This window comes from Chiloscyllium punctatum, chromosome 45, assembly GCF_047496795.1.
Source record: "Chiloscyllium punctatum isolate Juve2018m chromosome 45, sChiPun1.3, whole genome shotgun sequence".
Taxonomy (NCBI): Eukaryota; Metazoa; Chordata; class Chondrichthyes; order Orectolobiformes; family Hemiscylliidae; genus Chiloscyllium; species Chiloscyllium punctatum.
In genome coordinates, this window is record NC_092783.1 from 22,389,290 (window position 1) to 22,408,341 (window position 19,052).

The 19,052-nt window shown below is 40.9% G+C and overlaps 1 protein-coding gene across 1 annotated transcript in view; it reads right to left on the reverse strand.

Annotated features, from left to right (window-relative positions):
* Positions 1–1,486, reverse strand: part of LOC140467220 (sodium-coupled monocarboxylate transporter 1-like) — a 102,942-nt gene extending 101,456 nt beyond the window's left edge. The window contains exon 1 of the mRNA XM_072563443.1: positions 849–1,486. Coding sequence (XP_072419544.1) covers positions 849–1,202 — 354 coding nt within the window. The 5' untranslated portion in view covers positions 1,203–1,486. The remainder of the gene's footprint in view (positions 1–848) is intronic.
* Positions 1,487–19,052: the final 17,566 nt, after the last annotated feature.

Genomic DNA, 19,052 nt, shown 5'->3' on the forward strand with positions numbered 1-19,052 from the left:
TCCTGACATAAACTTCTTTGCTGTCCACTACACCTTTAATTTTGGCGTCATCTGCAAACTTACTGACTATACCTCCTCTGTTCACATCCAAATCATTCATATAAATGAAGAAAAGCAGTGGACCCAGCACCGATCCTTGTGGCACACCACTACAGAAAGTGCTGGAGAACTCAGCATGTCTGGCAGAATCTGTGGAGAAAAAAAACAAAGTTCAAGCCTAATATGACTCATTTTTGGACTCTTCTGTGTTCTGAAGAGTCATATTGGACTTAAAGCATTATCTCTGTTTCTCACTGCATGGACACTGTCAGACCTGCATTTCTCCACCACCTTTTGTAGATCTAATGTAATTGTAATTGTACTTTCTAATGTAGATCAGTGAGCACAGGTACAATGGTTGAACCGGCCTTGGTATGAATTAGCATCCAGAAAGTGGAGTTTTGGATGGTGTCGAGTATATGAAGGATGCTATGTAGGAGTCTATCATGAAGACTACTAGATTAATCAAGTATAGAGGAAGTGAAGGCAAGGCATGAATGAGGAGTTTCAGACAAGTTGGAGATGAACAATATTACATTGGTGTTGGTCTTGAGAATCGAGGATTATGGGTTTGGAGATCATTTCAGAGTCAAATAGAATGCCAAGGCTGTAAATGGTCTTGTTCATGTTGGGAAATTACCAAGGAAAGGAATGAAGCTGGTGGCTAGGAAATGGAGTTCATAGTAAGGATCAAAGAAAACGTACTTCATTCTTCAGCACATACAGTTAAAAGAAATTCTAGCTCATTGGTTATTGGTTAAGCATAGTTTGTACTTTAAGATTTACAAATGATTATTTTCAGTTCTTACCTCATAAGTACTGGTGATGTTGAGTCTGTAGAATACAGGCAGGAAGAATTCAGCACTGACGATGGTCACTACGGCATAGCTAATGCAGAAAATCAAGAACATAGCCCCAAACTGGTAAACCTCTGCTGGTGTCCCAATCACTGTCACTGCAGACATAAAGCTGGCAGTAAGGGACATAGCCACAGGCAATGCCCTCAGCTGTCTGTCTCCAAGCAAAAACTGGCTGTTGGATTGCTGGCCCCTTGCTTTAATTGCATGATAGACTCCAATGAATGCAGAAACAAGCAGCATGATCACGAATACCACATAATCCCACACTGTGAACTCACCCACGGTTGTGTGATGAGTAGACATTTCGAAACAGATTCAAAGTAGGAGCTGTTCTCTTCAAAGAAGTGAAAGTTGCTTGAAGAAAACATTTAAAAATAAACTTTCCCCAAGTTTTAATTATCAACTCAAGTTCGTAAAACAAACCTCATGTTCTCCGGAAAAATGTCATTGGGAACAGAAGAACAAAGTTGCCAAAAAGGAAAATTTGTCGAAACATTCTGTACATTAACGGAGGTGCTAGATGATGAAGGGACTTTGCAACAGGTATAATTAACTTACTGCGAGCAAGTGCAAGTCAGAGCAAAGACAAAGAGACTCAGAAAGCCCATCCCACACCTTGGTTCTTGGCCTCTCACACAGCATAGCTCAAAGAAACCTTTGTACTGCACCTCACAGATTGAGTCACAAATCACCTTACCTCCCACTAGAAGTGTTTCTAAAGAAACCACTGACTACACTAGTGATTTGTAACCATTCCCAAATTATATAATTGCCTGAACTCTGATTTAGGAGTGTCAATAATTAACTATAGCAAACAGTTTTTACTGTTATAATTGAACTCTCAGCTTTTGACCAAATCAATGTTTTGCTGTATGTAAGCATTTTTAGTATATGGATCCAGAATCACAATACAAGATATACTGGCCTTCTCCCTCCCTGCTTGTCCTCTGTTAACACATTCCTTAGTTGTGTGTCCTTTGCATCTTGACATCTCCGATGAGTGGCAGCCTATTTTTCTGCTCTCCCCTCCTCTTCAGGAGGTGGTAGAAATTTCTGTTCATTACAGATCTCAACCCATTGATGTCAGATACAGTGCTACCCCTACTGCCCAAGAAAGTTTGCCTTACTCTGTGCAGACTGCCTATTGGAGACAGATTTGAATACTCTCTGGTGGGATTCGAAATGCAGGTAGGGGGAATTGTGCATGAGATGTGATGGTAGGGGTCAAGATCTGGCTACATCCTTCTCCTGCTGAATATTTAGATGATGGTATTAAAAGTAATATTAGCAAATTTGCTGATGATACAAAGCTGGGTGGCAGGGTGAAATGTGAGGACGATGTTAGGAGATTACAGGGTGACCTGAACAAGCTAGATGACTGGGTGGATGCATGGCAGATGCAGTTTAATGTGGATAAATGTGTGGTACTACCTAAATGGAGTCAAGTTAGGTCAAGGGGCAGTACAACGAGATCTCGGTGTTCTTGTACATCAGTCACTGAAAGCAAGTATGCAGGTACAGCAGGTAATGAAGAAAGCGAATAGCATGCTGACCTTCATAACAAGAGGAATTGAGTATAGAAGCAAAGAAATTCTTCTGCAGCTGTACAGGGCCCTGGTGAGACCGCACCTGGAATATTGTGTGCAGTTTTGGTCTCCAAATTTGAGGAAAGACATTCTGGCTATTGAGGGAGTGCAGCGTAGGTTCACGAGGTCAGTTCCCGGAATGGCGGGATGATCTTATGTTGAAAGATTGGAGTGACTAGGATTGTATACCCTTGAGTTTAGAAGGCTGAGAGGGGATCTGATTGAGAGGTGTAAGATTATTAAAAGATTGGACACTCTGGAGGCAGGAAGCATGTTTCCGCTGATGGGTGAGTCCCGGACCAGAGGACACAGTTTAAAAATAAGGGGTAGGCCATTTAGAACAAAGTTGAGGAGAAACGTCTTCACCCAGAGAGTGGTGGGTGTGTGGAATGCTCTGCCCCAGAAGGCAGTGGGGGCCAAGTCTCTGGATACTTTCAAGAAAAAAGTTGGATAGATCTCTTAAGGATAGTGGACTCAAGAGTTATGGGGATAAGGCAGGAACAGGATACTGATTGAGGATGATCAGCCATGATCATAATGAATGGTGGTGCTGGCTTGAAAGGCAGAATAGCCCACTCCTGCCCCTATTGTCTATTTACAAAATTAGAAGTTACATGACACCAGGTTATAGTCCAAAAGGTTTATTTGAAAACATAAACTTACAGAGCACTGCTCCTTCGTCAGGTGAAAAGGACACCCCAGTCCAACACCTCCACATCATGTTTTAGTTACACGGTGGTAAAATTGTGTTTGGCCATTTCAAGTTCTCATTCTGCTGCCACTGGTGTTCAACTGGAGGTGGGAGGAAGAGTTAAATTCAATTAAAAGGGGAGGCAGAAATCATGGTGGCAGGGCGCTCCTGCCAATTAGGAGATTTATTCCATTCGGACTCCCAGAGTTTGGGTCAGTGGTGATGGCATCAGATTTTCTGCAGGCAATGGGACTCCATTGGCTGCATGAAATGTCTCCCAGATTTGGGTCTTTTCTATATTACAGACTAAAATGATATACAACGGTCTGCTGACAAGTCCATGCATCTCTTCAGTTTCTTTAAATTCCTTTCTATTCTACTCCAACAAGATGGGATTTTTTTTATTTAGAGCAGAGAAGGCTGGTGGGGGACATGTTTGGGGTCTATAAGCTTATGAGGGGTATGGACAGGGTGATGAGAGAGCAACAGTTCCCTGAGGTTGAGGGGTCAATCATGAGGGGACATAGTTTTAGGGTATGGGGCAGGAGATTCAGAGGAGATTTGAGAAAAACATTTTCACTCTGGGTGGTGGGAATCTGGATTGCACTGCTTGGGAATGTACTGGACGCTGGCAACTTTACAACCTTGAAAAAAACGTTTGGATGAGCCCTTGAAATATCATAACCTTCAAGGATATGGGAAAAGCATAGGAAATTGGGATTAGTATGCCTTTAGTAGTATTATTGTTGCTGCAGACTCAATGAGCCAAAGGGCCTTTTCTGTACTCTATGACTCTATGGCTCCATAAGTGCAGAATGACCAGTTTCTATTCCTTGCTCGCCACTGCGGTCATTTTTGGTCAAGTGTTTTTATGCTACATGACTAGTTTTGGTTTGGAGACAGAATCATTGAGGTTTCTCTTCAAACACCATCTATCATACAGACAAGCTATATATAACGTAAGCTTATACCAGTTCTGAAGAAGTCACTTGACTCGGAATTTTCACTCCGTTCTTTCTATACAGATGCTGCTGTACCTGCTGAATTTCTCCAGCAAGTTGTGTTTAATCTTATACCAGACTCTGACTCCTAGTTAAGTTTGGTAAAGGCTAATTTATCTTTTTCAAATGTTCATGTCCATGCACTCTCAGTGTCAAAAACTTAGTGTCTGTTGTGAATAATAGCGTGTTCCTTCTAGACTGTTCTAAATCTACCCACATGGTGGTATTAATGTCCAGTGATGTACAATCCTGTGACATCACTGTGAGGCTACAACATTAGGTTGCTCCTTTACACAAGCGGTGGGAGTGGTAGTGACAGCCCTATTTGTTGAATATAGACGTAAACATACATTTGGGCCACCCCAAAATGAGGAATTCTGACATGGCATAATCCAATGTTGTTTGAATCTTTTGCTACCTCTTTATTTACTATTCTGCAAGGACACAGGCCCCATTCCAGTCCCAATGGAACCCATCCCATGGTGAAACTCCTCCCTGTCCCAAAACTGGGGTAGTGTTATGTCTCATGGACATTACATTATTCTATCCATAAGGGATATGTTCATGATATCCATCACTGTATCATAGCTTGTGACCTGAGGGTACACATGTCAGATACCATCGTATTTGGGAAACATGAAATATGACACATCATTGGAAGGTTGCTGCTCTTTGTAACTAATAGCTCAATGTTTGCTGAGATATTGATGTGCATGCGAGATCATTATTGAATACCTGTACTAACATCTATTGGATTCTTCAAAATACCACATTTTCTATGCCTTGTTTCTTAAATTACGAGGAATAACATACGCAATGCTACATCAGGTAAAACATCCTGCTAGAAACAAGGCCCACATCATAGTTAGCAATGGTGGCTGTCTATGAAGGAATTATTTTAAGAATATGGTGACAGATATTAGGAAAACTAATTGAACACCATGTGGAAATGGAAATGAAAGAATTTGGATAATCAGCAGGATCAACTTCTGTGAGTAGAAACAGCAAGGGAGATCTCTGGATAAAGTATTGACTAGCCAGAAGGCAGAACTAATTTCCATTTTGTTACAATCTAAGTTCCTTATGGTCCTGAGCACAAATTACCTTGTTTGCCATTGCCAAGGAGAGTCTTCATAGAATTAATATATCTGGTCTTTCCATAATTAGCAGAAAGATCCACAAAAGATCTGTACGGTTCTCAATGACCAAATCAAGCTAAGAATTAATTTCAGGAAAAACAGACACCAGCTCATGTCATATAGGCATCTACCTCAAGTATCTATTGACCAGTTTGTTAGAAGATAGCATAACAAAAAGGGTATAAGTGTAACTTTGCAAAGAATAACTCTTTTGGAGAAGGCCATTGAATTGGTTATTGCCTCAACGTCAATTAAAAGGGCCATACCATTGACACATTACTTGAGATGGATACTAGTATGAAGCCTTAGTGGCAGAATGGCAATTACAACCAATGCTATTGCTCCTATCAGCAAGTGCACCTGACAACAAAATCCATAACAGTTACAGGTTGTCACAGCTTTCCAAATGTGTCCAGCTTTTATTGATATCTGTAAAGCATGTGGCACCAAAGGACATTGGATATGCACATGTGAAGCCAAAAGCACGGGTGACCAACAAGGTCCGTGGCTTGGCTGGTGGTGAGAAGGGCTCTGCCTGTGAGATCCTTTATGCACGCCCGGACTCTCTGCCGCACCGCACGCTGCCCTCGAAGTGGCTGCGGGGGGGACGAGACTGTCACACACCTCCTTCTGGAATGTGCCTATGCAGAGGAAGTCTGGAGAGGAATGCAGTGGTGCTTGTCGAGGTTCGTCCCGAGCAGCGCCGTGACGCGGGACTCCGTGCTCTACGGCCTGTTCCCCGGGACTCACACCGAGACGAACATTAACTGCGCCTGGAGGATCATCAACTCGGTGAAGGACGCTCTCTGGGCGGTCCGAAACCTGTTGATCTTCCAGCTGAAGGAGTTGACCCCGACCGAGTGTTGCAGACTGGCACATTCCAAGGTCCAAGACTACGTGTTGAGGGACGCGCTGAAGCTTGGGGCAGCTGCCGCCAAGGCGCGGTGGGGAAAGACCACTGTGTAAGATCGGCCTGCCGAAAGAAGAACAGGGGGCCCATACAGACGTTTTTTTGGGCTCTGCTGATGCCTCAGCCAAATATAGGTATATATACAAGATTGAAAAAATGCACAGGATTGTAAAGGACAAGAATAAAGTCGAATCTGTGTTTGTAAATATGGACATATGTATGGCATGATCCAATGTACAGACCATCAAATCATTTATGAATAAAGTATATTTTTGAAATAAAAAAAAAACAAGGTGTTACAATACTACAACAGTGGCAGCACAGAAAATGTTAAGAAGATACGCAAATGCAAACATGTTGCTGACATTCAGAGTCAACCAAACAAAAGGCAATTTTCAGATGATGACCAAACCTTTCATGTTGCTAGCCTCACACACTTTGTCAACATTATAAGGTAATCAGAAATATTTACTCTCATTAATATTAGATATTCTGAAAAGGCAAGGTGACGCACACTAAAAGCTAAAATCCATACAGGAGCTGGTGCCAATGTATTACCACTCTGTATCCTGAAAGATATGTATCTCATCCAGTGGTGTTCCATCAAACAGCCAACAAGACACTGCCTCACAGTATATATTGGATCACCAATTCCATGCATTGACAGAATATGCCAGCTCATCTTAGCTTCCTGATTTTTTTTTAATCTAGATACCAACAGTCCAGTTTTGGCAGGACAACAATCTGCACAGATCTTGATTTCATCACAATTCATAGATTCACTCCACACCCACTGTGCTGGGACAAACTGGATGTGACAAAATCAAGTGTGTTTTCCAAGGATATGACTTGGAAGTGAGGTATTAGACAGATAACAATCACACTAAGTGGAATACTAAATTGAAATAAAGACCAAAGATGTTCCTTTTAATCCACATGTTGATGCACTTGAAGTGAAAGATATTCTCAAGTTTGAACTCTCACAGTATTGTGAACTGCTGCAAATGAGCAACAAAGGAATTGCAGAAGTTCATTATCCAGGATTTGGAGAGGCCGGTGTTGAACTAGGGTGTACAAAGTTAAAAATCACACAACAGCAGGTTATAGTCCAACAGGTTTATTTGGAAGCACTAGCTTTCAGAGCGCTGCACCTTCATCAGGTGTTTGTGGAGTATAAGATCGTAAGACACAGAATATATAGCAAAAGTTTACAGTGTGGTATAACTGAAATTATGTATTGAAAAAGACCTGGATTGTTTGTTAAGTCTCTCATCTTTTAGAATGACTATGTTTCAGTTCTTTCATATGTAAATCGTAAAACCTTTTGAAAAGTTACATAAAAGTCTCTATTTGATGCTAAAAATGATCCCATTGAAATATGGGAAAATGCAGTTGAATACCCACATCTACATCAACATGCTCATCAAATGCTGTCTTATTTTGGCACGACCTACTGTTGTAAATCAATATTTTCATATGTGACACAAATTAAAATCTGCTTGAGATATCAGATGATGGATATTCACCTGGAGGACCATTTAAAGCTACAGTCAACAATGTTGGAACCAAATAGCCAATTCCTAACTCACAATAAGCAATCACAAGTCATTAAATGGTTTGTTGTCTAAGCTTTTCACTTATTATTAGTTTTATTGTCAACTCTGCCAAACAAATAAATAAGTCTTTGCTGAATTTTTATTTTGTTTAAAGTCCTCACATAATAGCAGGCTTTAATGAAAATTAGTAAATATGTCAATAAAATATGATATTTTGATGTATATGTTAAATTCTCAGCATGCGGCCTAATAGGATCTTAGTTAAATAAAATGTGGCCTTCCAAAGTAAGAAGGTTTGCCATCCCTGGTTTAACACATAAAAATTAGTACTACTAGTAACACTAACTTATCGTGAACTGAACACAGTAACAGGTCCTGTGTGAACACATTTGCCCTTCCATACTAAAAGAAATGATCAATTTGATTTATTTGTTTAATGATCTGGCACTTTCAACTGGGACTCAGACTAAAATTTGTCTGTATTCTTTCTTCTGTTGCCCTTGCTAAACAATCAGATTTGTAAGTGGGACTTTGAAAAATTCTGATGAGTTTTTCCCTCATTTGATCACATCTAGGCCAACGTTATAGCCAACATTTATCCCTCATTATCATCACCCAAGCAGTTTATTCGGTCGTTTATCACATTGCTGTTTGAAGGAGCTTGCTGTGTATTTTGTTAGCTGTGAAGTGTTTTGGATGATTCTGAAATTGTGAATGGCACTGTCTTAATTCAAGCTTTTCTCCTTTGATATGAGTCCTCAAACAGTGTACAGTGTAATGTTGCACACTGATTCCAAAGTGTTTTTGGGAGGGGCTAATAGACTCACTGCAGCTTTACCTGGGAGGTGGATCTGGGGGCTTGGACAGTGAGGAGGGAGCAAGTAAATGAGCAAGTGTTGCACCTTCTGCAATTGCATGGGAAGGTGGTATGGAGTGGAGGGGAAGTGGTCCTCAAGAGAGGGAAGCAGTGCCGCTGATATCATCAATGTACCAAAGAAAGAGTGGGGGCCCAGGTTGGACTGGAACAAGGAATGCTCAATGTACTGCAATACAAGACAGGCATAACTAGGTTCCAATGCTGGTTCCCATGCCACACCTTTGTTGAAGGAAGTGAGAAGAAACAAAGAAGTTTTTAAATATGAGAACAATGCTTAGCCCAGCAGAGGAGGTAGTGGAGGATGGGGATAGTTTGGGCCTATTTTTCAAGAAGGACTGGAGAGCCCTAACACCATCCTGATGAGCTGTAGACGTCGAAAAAGATTGCACGACCATGGTGAAAAGAAGACAGCTGTTATCCACAAACTGGAAATGTTGAAACTGGTGTAAAGCATCTGAAGAATTGTGGATGTATGTGTGAAGGGACCGAACAAGGGGAGAAACAAATTGAGTTGAGGTCGAAAGAGCTAAGTTCCATGGGATAGGAATAGGCAGAAACAATGGGTCTTCCCTAAGCAGTCCTGTTTGTGGACTTTAGGAAGAAGGTGGAAGCAATCTGTTTTGGGTTGGGGAACTATGAGCTGGTGGACTGTAGAGAGAAGATCTCCAGATGAGATAGCATTAATGACAATCGTGGACACAGAAGGCTGATGTTCAATGTTAGGATCATGATGTATGGGGAGACAGGAGGAGGTGTCCAAGAACTGGCACTCACCCTTCTTGAACTACTGATGTAGGGATACTCACAATGCTGTTAAAGATACAATTCCAAGATTTTGACCAAGTGACAGTGAAGGAATGGTGATGTGAATGTCCCTTATGGAGTGAAATCTGCCATTTTCACTTAGTCTGGCTTAGCCTACATGTGACTCCAGACCAACAGCAACGTTGTTGACTGTTAACTACATGCTGAATTGACCAAGCAGACCACTCTGTTGTATCAAATGTTACAAAGTCTACAGGTATATGGCTGCAATATTGATCTTATTGTCAGAGGTGACCTTGTATACTGAAATTGGCTTGTTGAGAAGGATTATAAGATATGCACCATAAATCCTGTGAGCACTATAAGTTGTAAAAAAAAAACTGGAACATTGCATCCCAATAAAGACAACATAACTTCATCTTGATTTGGCAATTCATTACTTTAATGTGTTTACAGTGTAGATTATAATTGATAGCTCGCTTCAGAGATAATAAATTAGAAAATAAATCTTTATTGCAGGGAGTAAAGGTCAAGGCTTCATGCAAATTCATTTTTGATGGGGCATGATTATTATCTCACATTGGAACAGTTTCTCTTAAATAAGTTAAAAATCACACAATGCCAGGTTATAGTCCAACAGGTTTATTTGGAAGCACTAGCTTTTGGAAGGCTGCTCCTTCATCAACAGCCACCTGATGAAAGCTAGTGCTCCCAAATAAGCCTGTTGGCTATAACTTGGGGTTGTGTGATTTTTAACTTTATACACCCCAGTCCAACACCGGCACCTCAAAATCACTCTTGAAGAAATACAATATTTATATCATGTCTTTCACTAGCTCGGGATTTTACAGTACTTTTGCAACCATAAGTGATAGTCATAGAGGTATACAGCATTGAAACAGTTTAAGGATTTTTGAAGTGTAGGCCTTGTTACAAACATAACATTCAATTTTCACTTATCAAGTTCCCAGCAACATGATACTGACAGAAGTAGGTTGAAGGATAAATAACCCTGAAGGAACTTTTAGTTCTGCTGAAGAAGAAGACAGCATACCTGCTTCATGTCTTATCTCAATGACAACATCTCTGAAAGTGGCATATTCTTTCAGTCCTAAACTGAAGTGCCCCCAAGATTAGGGATCGAATTTTCACAACCAAGGTGGCTGTCTCAAATACAGAAACTTTTTGACTCCAAAGACCCAACTTGGTTTAAAAGGCTCCATTTGACCTAGTTTTTGCTCTGTGGAAGCAGGTTGCCCAATCCTGGAAGTCAATACTGGATGGCCAAAGAAGCAGGTGAATGCCAAGGTAGAAGGCCCATATTCTAAATTGGCAGATGACACAAAGATAGGTAAGTAAATATGTTGTGAAGAAGACATAAGTACATTAGAGATCAAATTAGATGAGTTGAGTGAAAGGGCATCAATCTGACAGATACAGTATAATGTGGAAAAATGTGTTATTATTCACTTTGGTAGGAAGAATAAAAAAAACAGCTGAATGGAAAATGACTGCTGAAATCTGAGCTACAGAGGGATTTAGGTACTATAGTGCACAAATTTCAATATGTTAGTTCGCTGCTAGAGCAAATAATCAAGAAGGCTAATGGAATATTTTATTACAAAAGAGATTGTACATAACAATAAGAATTACATGCCTCAGTTATACAGGGAATTGGTGAGACCACATTTCAAATACTGTGTGCTGTTTTGGTCTTAGTCGTGAAGGGAAAATATAAATTTGTTGCAGGTTCCCTTCCGAGGCACTGCATTGAAAGGTTATAGGTTCAAATTGTCCCCATACCCTGCTACTCTAGAGATCTAACAGTAGACTTTTGTAGTGTTAGGAAGATGTGACGGACTGCTCAAAATAGCAGGCAGAACCTGGATGTTAAAAGTCTTATTCTAATTTCTGACTGATACTTTTTTTAATGGCACATATAGAATGGTGATGTAATTTTACTGGCAGAAAAACAGAAGTTACTACTGAGTTGAAATTCAGATGTGGAGGTCACAAACTTTTGGGGTAGGTATAAACACTTTAGAAGCTTGGATAAGATCTATTTAAGTGTCTTGATCTGAAAATTTTAAAAGTCCCAGCACTAGATCTAAATTTGTAAAGAGGTTTAAGCTTTCAGTGAGAGTTAAAGAAAATCTGCCACAGTACTGTTGTTGACGAGCTATGTGATGTCGGTTTGTGCAGCCTTAATAATGGTTTGTTGACATTTCCCAAGGTCTAGTAGCATTGTTATTATGAATGCTTGCCTGAAGTTCAAAAGCTAAAATTACCTCAGCAAAGAGTTTTGAATTCACAGATTGAGTGATTGTTTAAACAGTTATTACAGGATCAGTTTTCTTTGATGTGGAGTCCAAACAGAACTTTTTTTTGAAATTTTAGGAAATTTAAAAAAATTAAATGACAGATTGTTTTTATGATCTATATAAGCGAGAATAACTTTAGATTGTTAGAGGGTTTCTTCTAATCTCATATACCTCCTATGGCTCGACCATGGAGGGTACTGGATGAGTGGTTATGGGTTTTTGCCATTCTTACTAGTATGTTACCCATTAAACCACATGCTCCTACTTTGCATGATAACCTTTGATGTGGTGTCTTTTCAAATGCCTTTGAGAAATCCAAGTACAGAATATCAATGGGCTCCCTTTTATCCACAGCACGTGTTGCTCCTTCAAAGCTCACCAATAAATTTATTAATCATGATTTCCTTTGATTGAACCAAGCTGACTCTTTGTGATTCCCTCGAATCTTTCTAAGCGCCCCCAGTTATAAGCTCCTTAATGATCAATTCTAACACCTACCCTGCAACAGTCACCCTATAGTTTCCTTTCTTCTGCCTCCCTATATTCTTAAATAAAGCAACCATGAGAGGTGGTGGTGTAATGGTGCTGTCACTGGGTAAATAATTCAGAACTGAAGGCTAATTCAGTAAAATTAAATTAATTCAATATAAATCTGGAATAAAAATCTAGACTAATAGCTACCATGTAAGCCTTTTGACTGTTCTAAAAATCCAGCTGGTTCTCTAATTTCCTTTAGGAAAGAAAATCTGCTATTCCTATCTGGTCTGGCATACACGTGACTCCACATCCACAGGAACATAATTAACTCTTAACTGCCCTCTGACTAGTTACAAATGGGCAATACATTTGTAATTACAGGGCGGCACGGTGGCACAGTGGTTAGCACTGCTGCCTCACAGCGCTAGAGATCCGGGTTCAATTCCCGCCTCAGGCGACTAACTGTGTGGAGTTTGCACGTTCTCCCCGTGTCTGCGTGGGTTTCCTCCGGGTGCTCCGGTTTCCTCCCACAGTCCAAAGATGTGCAGGTCAGGTGAATTGGCCATCCTAAATTGTCCGTAGTGTAGGTAAGGGGTAAATGTAGGGGTATGGGTGGGTTGCGCTTCGACGGGGCGGTGTGGACTTGTTGGGCTGAAGGGCCTGTTTCCACACTGTAAGTAATCTAATCTAATCTAATCTAAGCATGTTGGCCCAGCTAAAGACACCCATATCCTATCATTTTTTATTAATTGCTACTTTCCAGGCTGATGGAAGCTTTCCAGAACTATGCAAACTTTGGAAAATTAAGACCAACACATCCTCTGCAGTATCTCTAATTCCTCATTTATGGAGCAGCTTAGCTAAATCTTTTCTGAGCTCCCGACAAAACCTTCACATCTTTTGGTGCCCAGATCTGAAAACATAGTGGGGTCAAATGGTTTTATCTGGGTTCAATAAAACCTCATTGGTTTTGCACTCAGTGTCTTCATTTATACAATCCACCAAGAACTCAGGTTTCAATATGATACCATTTATAAGCACTTAATTCTCAGACGGTTACACACAGCTTGGTATGCAACTAGCCCCACCTCTTTGAACCTGGCTCTGTGCAATATTCAGACACAACATCCAATTAACTTGAACCTCAAAAGCACTGCAAACAATAACCCCATATACAAATCAGAATATCTTGAGGCGGCACAGTGGATCAGTGGTTAGCACTGCTGCCTCATGACGCCAGAGACCTGGGTTCAATTCCAGCCTTGGGTGACTGTCTGTGTAGAGTCTGCACATTCTTCTCATGTCTGTGTGGGTTTTCTCTGTGTGCTCCAATTTCCTCCCACAGTCCAAAGATGTGCAGGTTAGGTGGATTAGCCATTCTAAATTGCCCATAGTGTCTGGGGACATGTAAGTTAGATGGATTAGCCATGGAAAATGCAGAGATAGGGTAGGGAGGTGAGTCTGGGGTGGGATGCTCTTCAGAGAGTCGGTGTGGACTTGTTGGGCTGTTTCCACCCTGGAAGAATTCTATTCTGTTCATATTAAATTAGCATATGGTGGGGATACTGGAGGACCAAGATGGTGGGAGCATGGAGGAACTGCACTTGGGCCGGAGGCATTTGGAGCTGCTGCCTGGCCAAGCTGGGGGCCCATGCCCTTGGCACCATCCTGCCAGTCCACCGTAGTGTGGCCATAGGTCTATGACACAATGTACAATCCATCCACTCTAACCATGGCAACAGACCAGTATTATGGTCTGAAGAGGCTCCAGGAAAGCCAATCCCTCAGCGTCCAGAGTACATTCCAAAACGGAGAGCCAAGACTCCAATGGGAAAGATTGGCCTTGCCTGGTTAATTGGTTTGCCATCTGGCATCATCACCTTTTTCCTTGCCAAACAAGAAGTGGATAAAAACTGTCAGAAACATTTGAAGATCAGGCAGAGGATGAAAAATGCCAATGAGGACCGATACCAGAGTGAACAATACCAGCCCACAAACAGCAGATCATTGCCTCACAAAGTAAGCCATAGAATCCCGGCTAGTGGTTCAAATCCCCAACACCTCTCACTTCCCACTCACCTTCAGGGAGGCTGCCAGCTTTCAGTCTCTCCCACTCATAAACAATTGAAAGAACTCACGAGGACGAACCGTCAGTTGGGGACTTAGTTTCTTCCACAATCTGGGAATATTCCTGTTGGTGGCAGTGTTGGGATGGAGGAGAAAAGTTCACTTTTGTATTGACCTAGCACTTGATTATCAGACAACCTGATTTCTGTGTAAGTGTGCAGGAAGACAGCTCTATAACTTTAATGATCGCTGTTTATATTCTGAGATTTCACTTTGTTTTCTATAGCATAACTAATAAAAGTGTATATGATTCATATTCAGAAAAAAACTAGCATATGGCTCTTAGTTTCCTTCCAAGTCTGAAAATGGGAAAATCTCCCAATTCACTTGTAATAATTTGCAAATGCTATCCACACAAATGGGCTTTATTATCAGAACTTTGCATTGAGTGATAAATGTATTTCCACTTCAAATTAAAACCAAATGTTCATCTCCTACCTTCACCATCAGTCCTGCTGGATTTCTAAACTATCCTTGCCTACTTGTACATGTTTATCTGCAGGGAGTACCACAGATTCCCATTTCGCTCTACGACTATCTGATGCTGCCTTTCATTACAGTCCTGTCTGCTATAATGCGATAGGTGCGTTCTTGTGTGACCTCGCACTATAGAAAATCATGCAATAAGTATAACAGGGCTTTGAGGAAAAAAATAGGGTTGGGCAGACCACCAAAAATATTACTCAAAATCAAACAAATATAGTAGTTAGCCTAACACAAAGAATAGCACAGGGGTTTAGATCAGAGTGGTGTTGGAAAAGCACAGCAGGTCAGGTAGCATCCAAGATGCAGGAAAATCGATGTTTCGGGGAAAAGCACTTCATCAGGAATAGAGGCAGGAAGCCTCTTGAAAAGCACTTCAAAATAAAGCATGAAAATCAACTGAACATGTGATGTCGACACAGAGACTGTTTTGGCGTAAGCATCATATTCCTCTGCACACCGCAACACTTAAAATCTTGAGGATGGAATCATGTAATAGCCAACACATGTATGCGAAAGTTCACATTCTACAAATGGCGTTAACAGCCAATTTGTGTTGACAAAACACGTAACAGCAGAAACCACTTCATGCTGTGCTATTTATCCAGTAGGTCATAGAGTCATTGAGTCATAGAGATGTACAGCACAGAAACAGACCCTTCGGTCCAACTCGTTCATGCCCGTCAGATATCCTAATCTAGTCCCATTTGCCAGCACTTGGCCCATATCCCTCTAAACCCTCCCTATTCATACCCATCCAGGTGCCTTTTAAATGTTGTAATTGTACCAACCTCCACCACTTCCCCTGGCAGCTCATTCCATACACGCATCACCTTCTGTGTGAAAAAGTTGCCCCTTAGGTCCCTTTTACAACTTTCCACTCTCACCCTAAACCTGTAGTTGTGTACATGATTGAAATCTGTTTTTCAGTGCAATATTTCCTCTCTTTTGTATGAGTCTAATTTTGACTAGTCCCAGGATTCTTGCACCTTTATGCAGTATCCCAATACCACGCCACACATTCTTGATTCTTGTATGGTCTTATCAAAAAGATCTGAGATTTCACTTGCCTCTCCACACATGGTCGCAATGCTTTGGGTGGTGGCTTAGTTATCAAATGCAGTTCTCTTTAAAAAGAGACAAGGACACATTCACCTCTAAACAAAAGCTATCAATTTAGTGCTCTAATCTATATTTCCCTTTGACTGGAATGCATGTTAACTTCAACTGCTGTTACAATCCATTATTCAATTTTAATTGTGTTTTCTATCATCACTTTCCATTCTCATCCAATTTTGCAATTCAGCTATTACAACCTTATCTAATCCCAGAGCCCTGGAGATATTTGCAGTCCAATGAAACATATTCTTGTAATATCTTAAAACAAAAATCAAACTTTTCTATCTGAGTCAAGCAAAACCATACTTTATTCATTCTTTCTCTGAGATTACTTTTTTAAAAATTACTTGACAACCTACTCTAGATATTTGATATATCTTTACATAAACTTGCCCAAATTCAATATTTCATTTAGTACTGTAAAACACTAACAATCTTCCTTCCAAGCATTAAAACCACTATGTTCATGTGTTTTATTACTTTCCAGAATTCCTTTAAATTTCAGGATTTGGAGGTGCCGGTGTTGCACTGGGGTAGACAAATGTGAAAATCACACAACACCAGGTTATAGCCCAGCAGGTTGAATTGGAAACACTAGCTTTTGGAACCTTATGGTCCTGCTCCCACAACTACCTGAGCAGTGCTTCAAAAGCTAGTGCTTCCAAATAAACCTGTTTGGCTATAATCTGCTGTGTGATTTTTTTTAACTTTAGATTTCAGATAATTGTTCCCCTTTAAATGATATTGAATACCATATCAGGTGAATCTTAATATAATTTCTTATTGTGATTTCTTATTTGAAATGCCTGATACTCAATAAATTTGGTGTTTTCATAGTAGTTCTCTAATACTATGGCTTACTTTGTGAGGCAATGATCTGCTGTTTGTGGGCTGGTATTGTTCCACTATGTGGAAAGAATGCGTTACTTTTTCCAGGAAAACAACATTGTGGCAGATGAAAAGTCATGAGTTATTCTTCTGACAGCCTGAAGTGCTGCAACTTTTTCTGTCACAAGGAGCCTACCTTTCCCCAAGGCACCAGATACTAAAACCTTTCAAGAATTGATGTACATAGTTAAGGAATTTTATGACCCCAGCCACCTCTAATTTTGAGATGCTATCACTTTTAATAAGCAATTCAAAAACCAGGAGGATCTGTGTCTGGAAGTTTGACTAGGTTAAGATGCCTAGCAGAAGCTGTCACTTTGGTTTAACCCTGAATGAGATGCTTAGAAACTGTCTGGCATGGATGATGTTACTATTCAAAAATGCCGACTAGTTGAAGCCCAATTGGACTTCAAACAGACACTTTGAGTAGCTTTATCATTGTAAATGCAGCAAATGGAGCTTATGAGTTGCAGGGCATTCCAGTGGAAGTGGACAGCCTCACCAGTCCAACTGAGCATGGGGAACACCACCTGAGTGCAAGCAATTGCATGACCTCACTCAGGACATGTCCTGACTGTAGGGATTCGCAGCTGTACAGGACGTTGATTAGGCTATTTTTGGAATATTGCATGAAAAACTGATCTCCTTTCTATTGGAAGGATGTGAAACTTGAAAGGGTTCAGAAAAGATTGGGTTGGAGGATTTGAGCTATAGAAAGAGATAGGGCTGTTTTCTCTAGAGCGTTGAAGGCTGAGAGGTGGCCCTTATAGAGGTTTATAAAACCATGAAGGGCACGGATAGGGTAAATAGACAAAGTCTTTTCCCTGGGGTATAGGTTTAGGGTGAGAGGGGAAAGATATAAAAGGGACCTAAGAGGCAACTTTTTCACGCAGAAGGTGGTGTGTGTATGGAATGAGCTGCCAGAGGAAGTGGTGGAGGCTGATACAATTACAACATTTAAAAGGCATCTGAATGGATATATGAATAGGAAGGGTTTTAAGAGATATGGGCTAAGTGCTGGCAAATGGGACTAGATTAGGTTAGGATATCTGGTCAGCAAGGATGAGTTCGACTGAGGGGATTGTTTCCATGCCATATATCTCTATGATTCTATGACTCTATGACTCCAGGTTAGCCCACAGTAAAACCCTAAAGCAAAGCCAAGCCTCAGCCAAACGGTTAAAATTTCATCAGGACCCAGGCCATCTAACCATTGTAGTTGTTGCTGGTAATCAGACTTGAGACAGCAAGAGAGTCCGACCAGGCTTAACTTGAGTAAGATAGCTCATAGGGTGGTATCCAGGAGGGTATCCAGGGGAGTTCATACCCTGGAATGTCCACCTGCACCTGATTTGAAACCAATCAAGTTAAACATCTGTTCAAAAAGTCATCAAGTTTTAATGGAGGTTGATAACGGCACGGCCGTATCAATGATCGCAGATCAATTAAATTCATTCTGAACTCCAGCCTTTAACTTTTTGCACACCTCAGCTAGGGTGAGGACCTATACTGGGCAGCCTTTACATATTAAAGGCACAACTTTGGATCTGGTCTGTTCTGAGAAGCAGCTGGTTCTGTTACCTGTGATTATAGTAAAAAGGTCGGGCCTAAGCTTAATGAGATGAAACTGGTTGAGAAAGATTGACCGAGATTGGCTCGATATTTATCAATTAGAAATTGTCTACCAGAGTGAAGTCCTAAGTAAATATCCGGAAATCTTGCAAAAAGGTACAGGGACAATCAGAGGAACATTGGCCTACTTGCGTGTTGACCAGGAAGCAATTCCATGATTCGCAAGGCCTGTCCAGTGCCATTTGCCAAAAGTAGAGACAGAAATCAGATGCCGGTCAGTGAAGGAATCATCAAACCAGTCCAATTCGTGGAATGGGCAGCACCAGTCATTCCGATTTTGAAGCCTGACAGTTTGGTTCACCTCGGTGGGGATTTTAAACAAACAGTAAACCACATAGAGCATTTATAAGCAATGCTGGCAGGGCGTTGGCCTTCATGAAGCTGGATATGAGCCACACTTACTTGCAATTGTATTTAGACTAGGATTCCCAACAGTATGTTACAATTGATACCCATAAGAGCTTGTACCAAAATGCGAGACTGCTTTTGGGTATCATCAGCCTGGTCAAGTTTTCAGCGGATGATGGAAAACTTTTTGTAAGGTTTGCCATTTACTTAAATGACAGAGAAAACTAATAAGG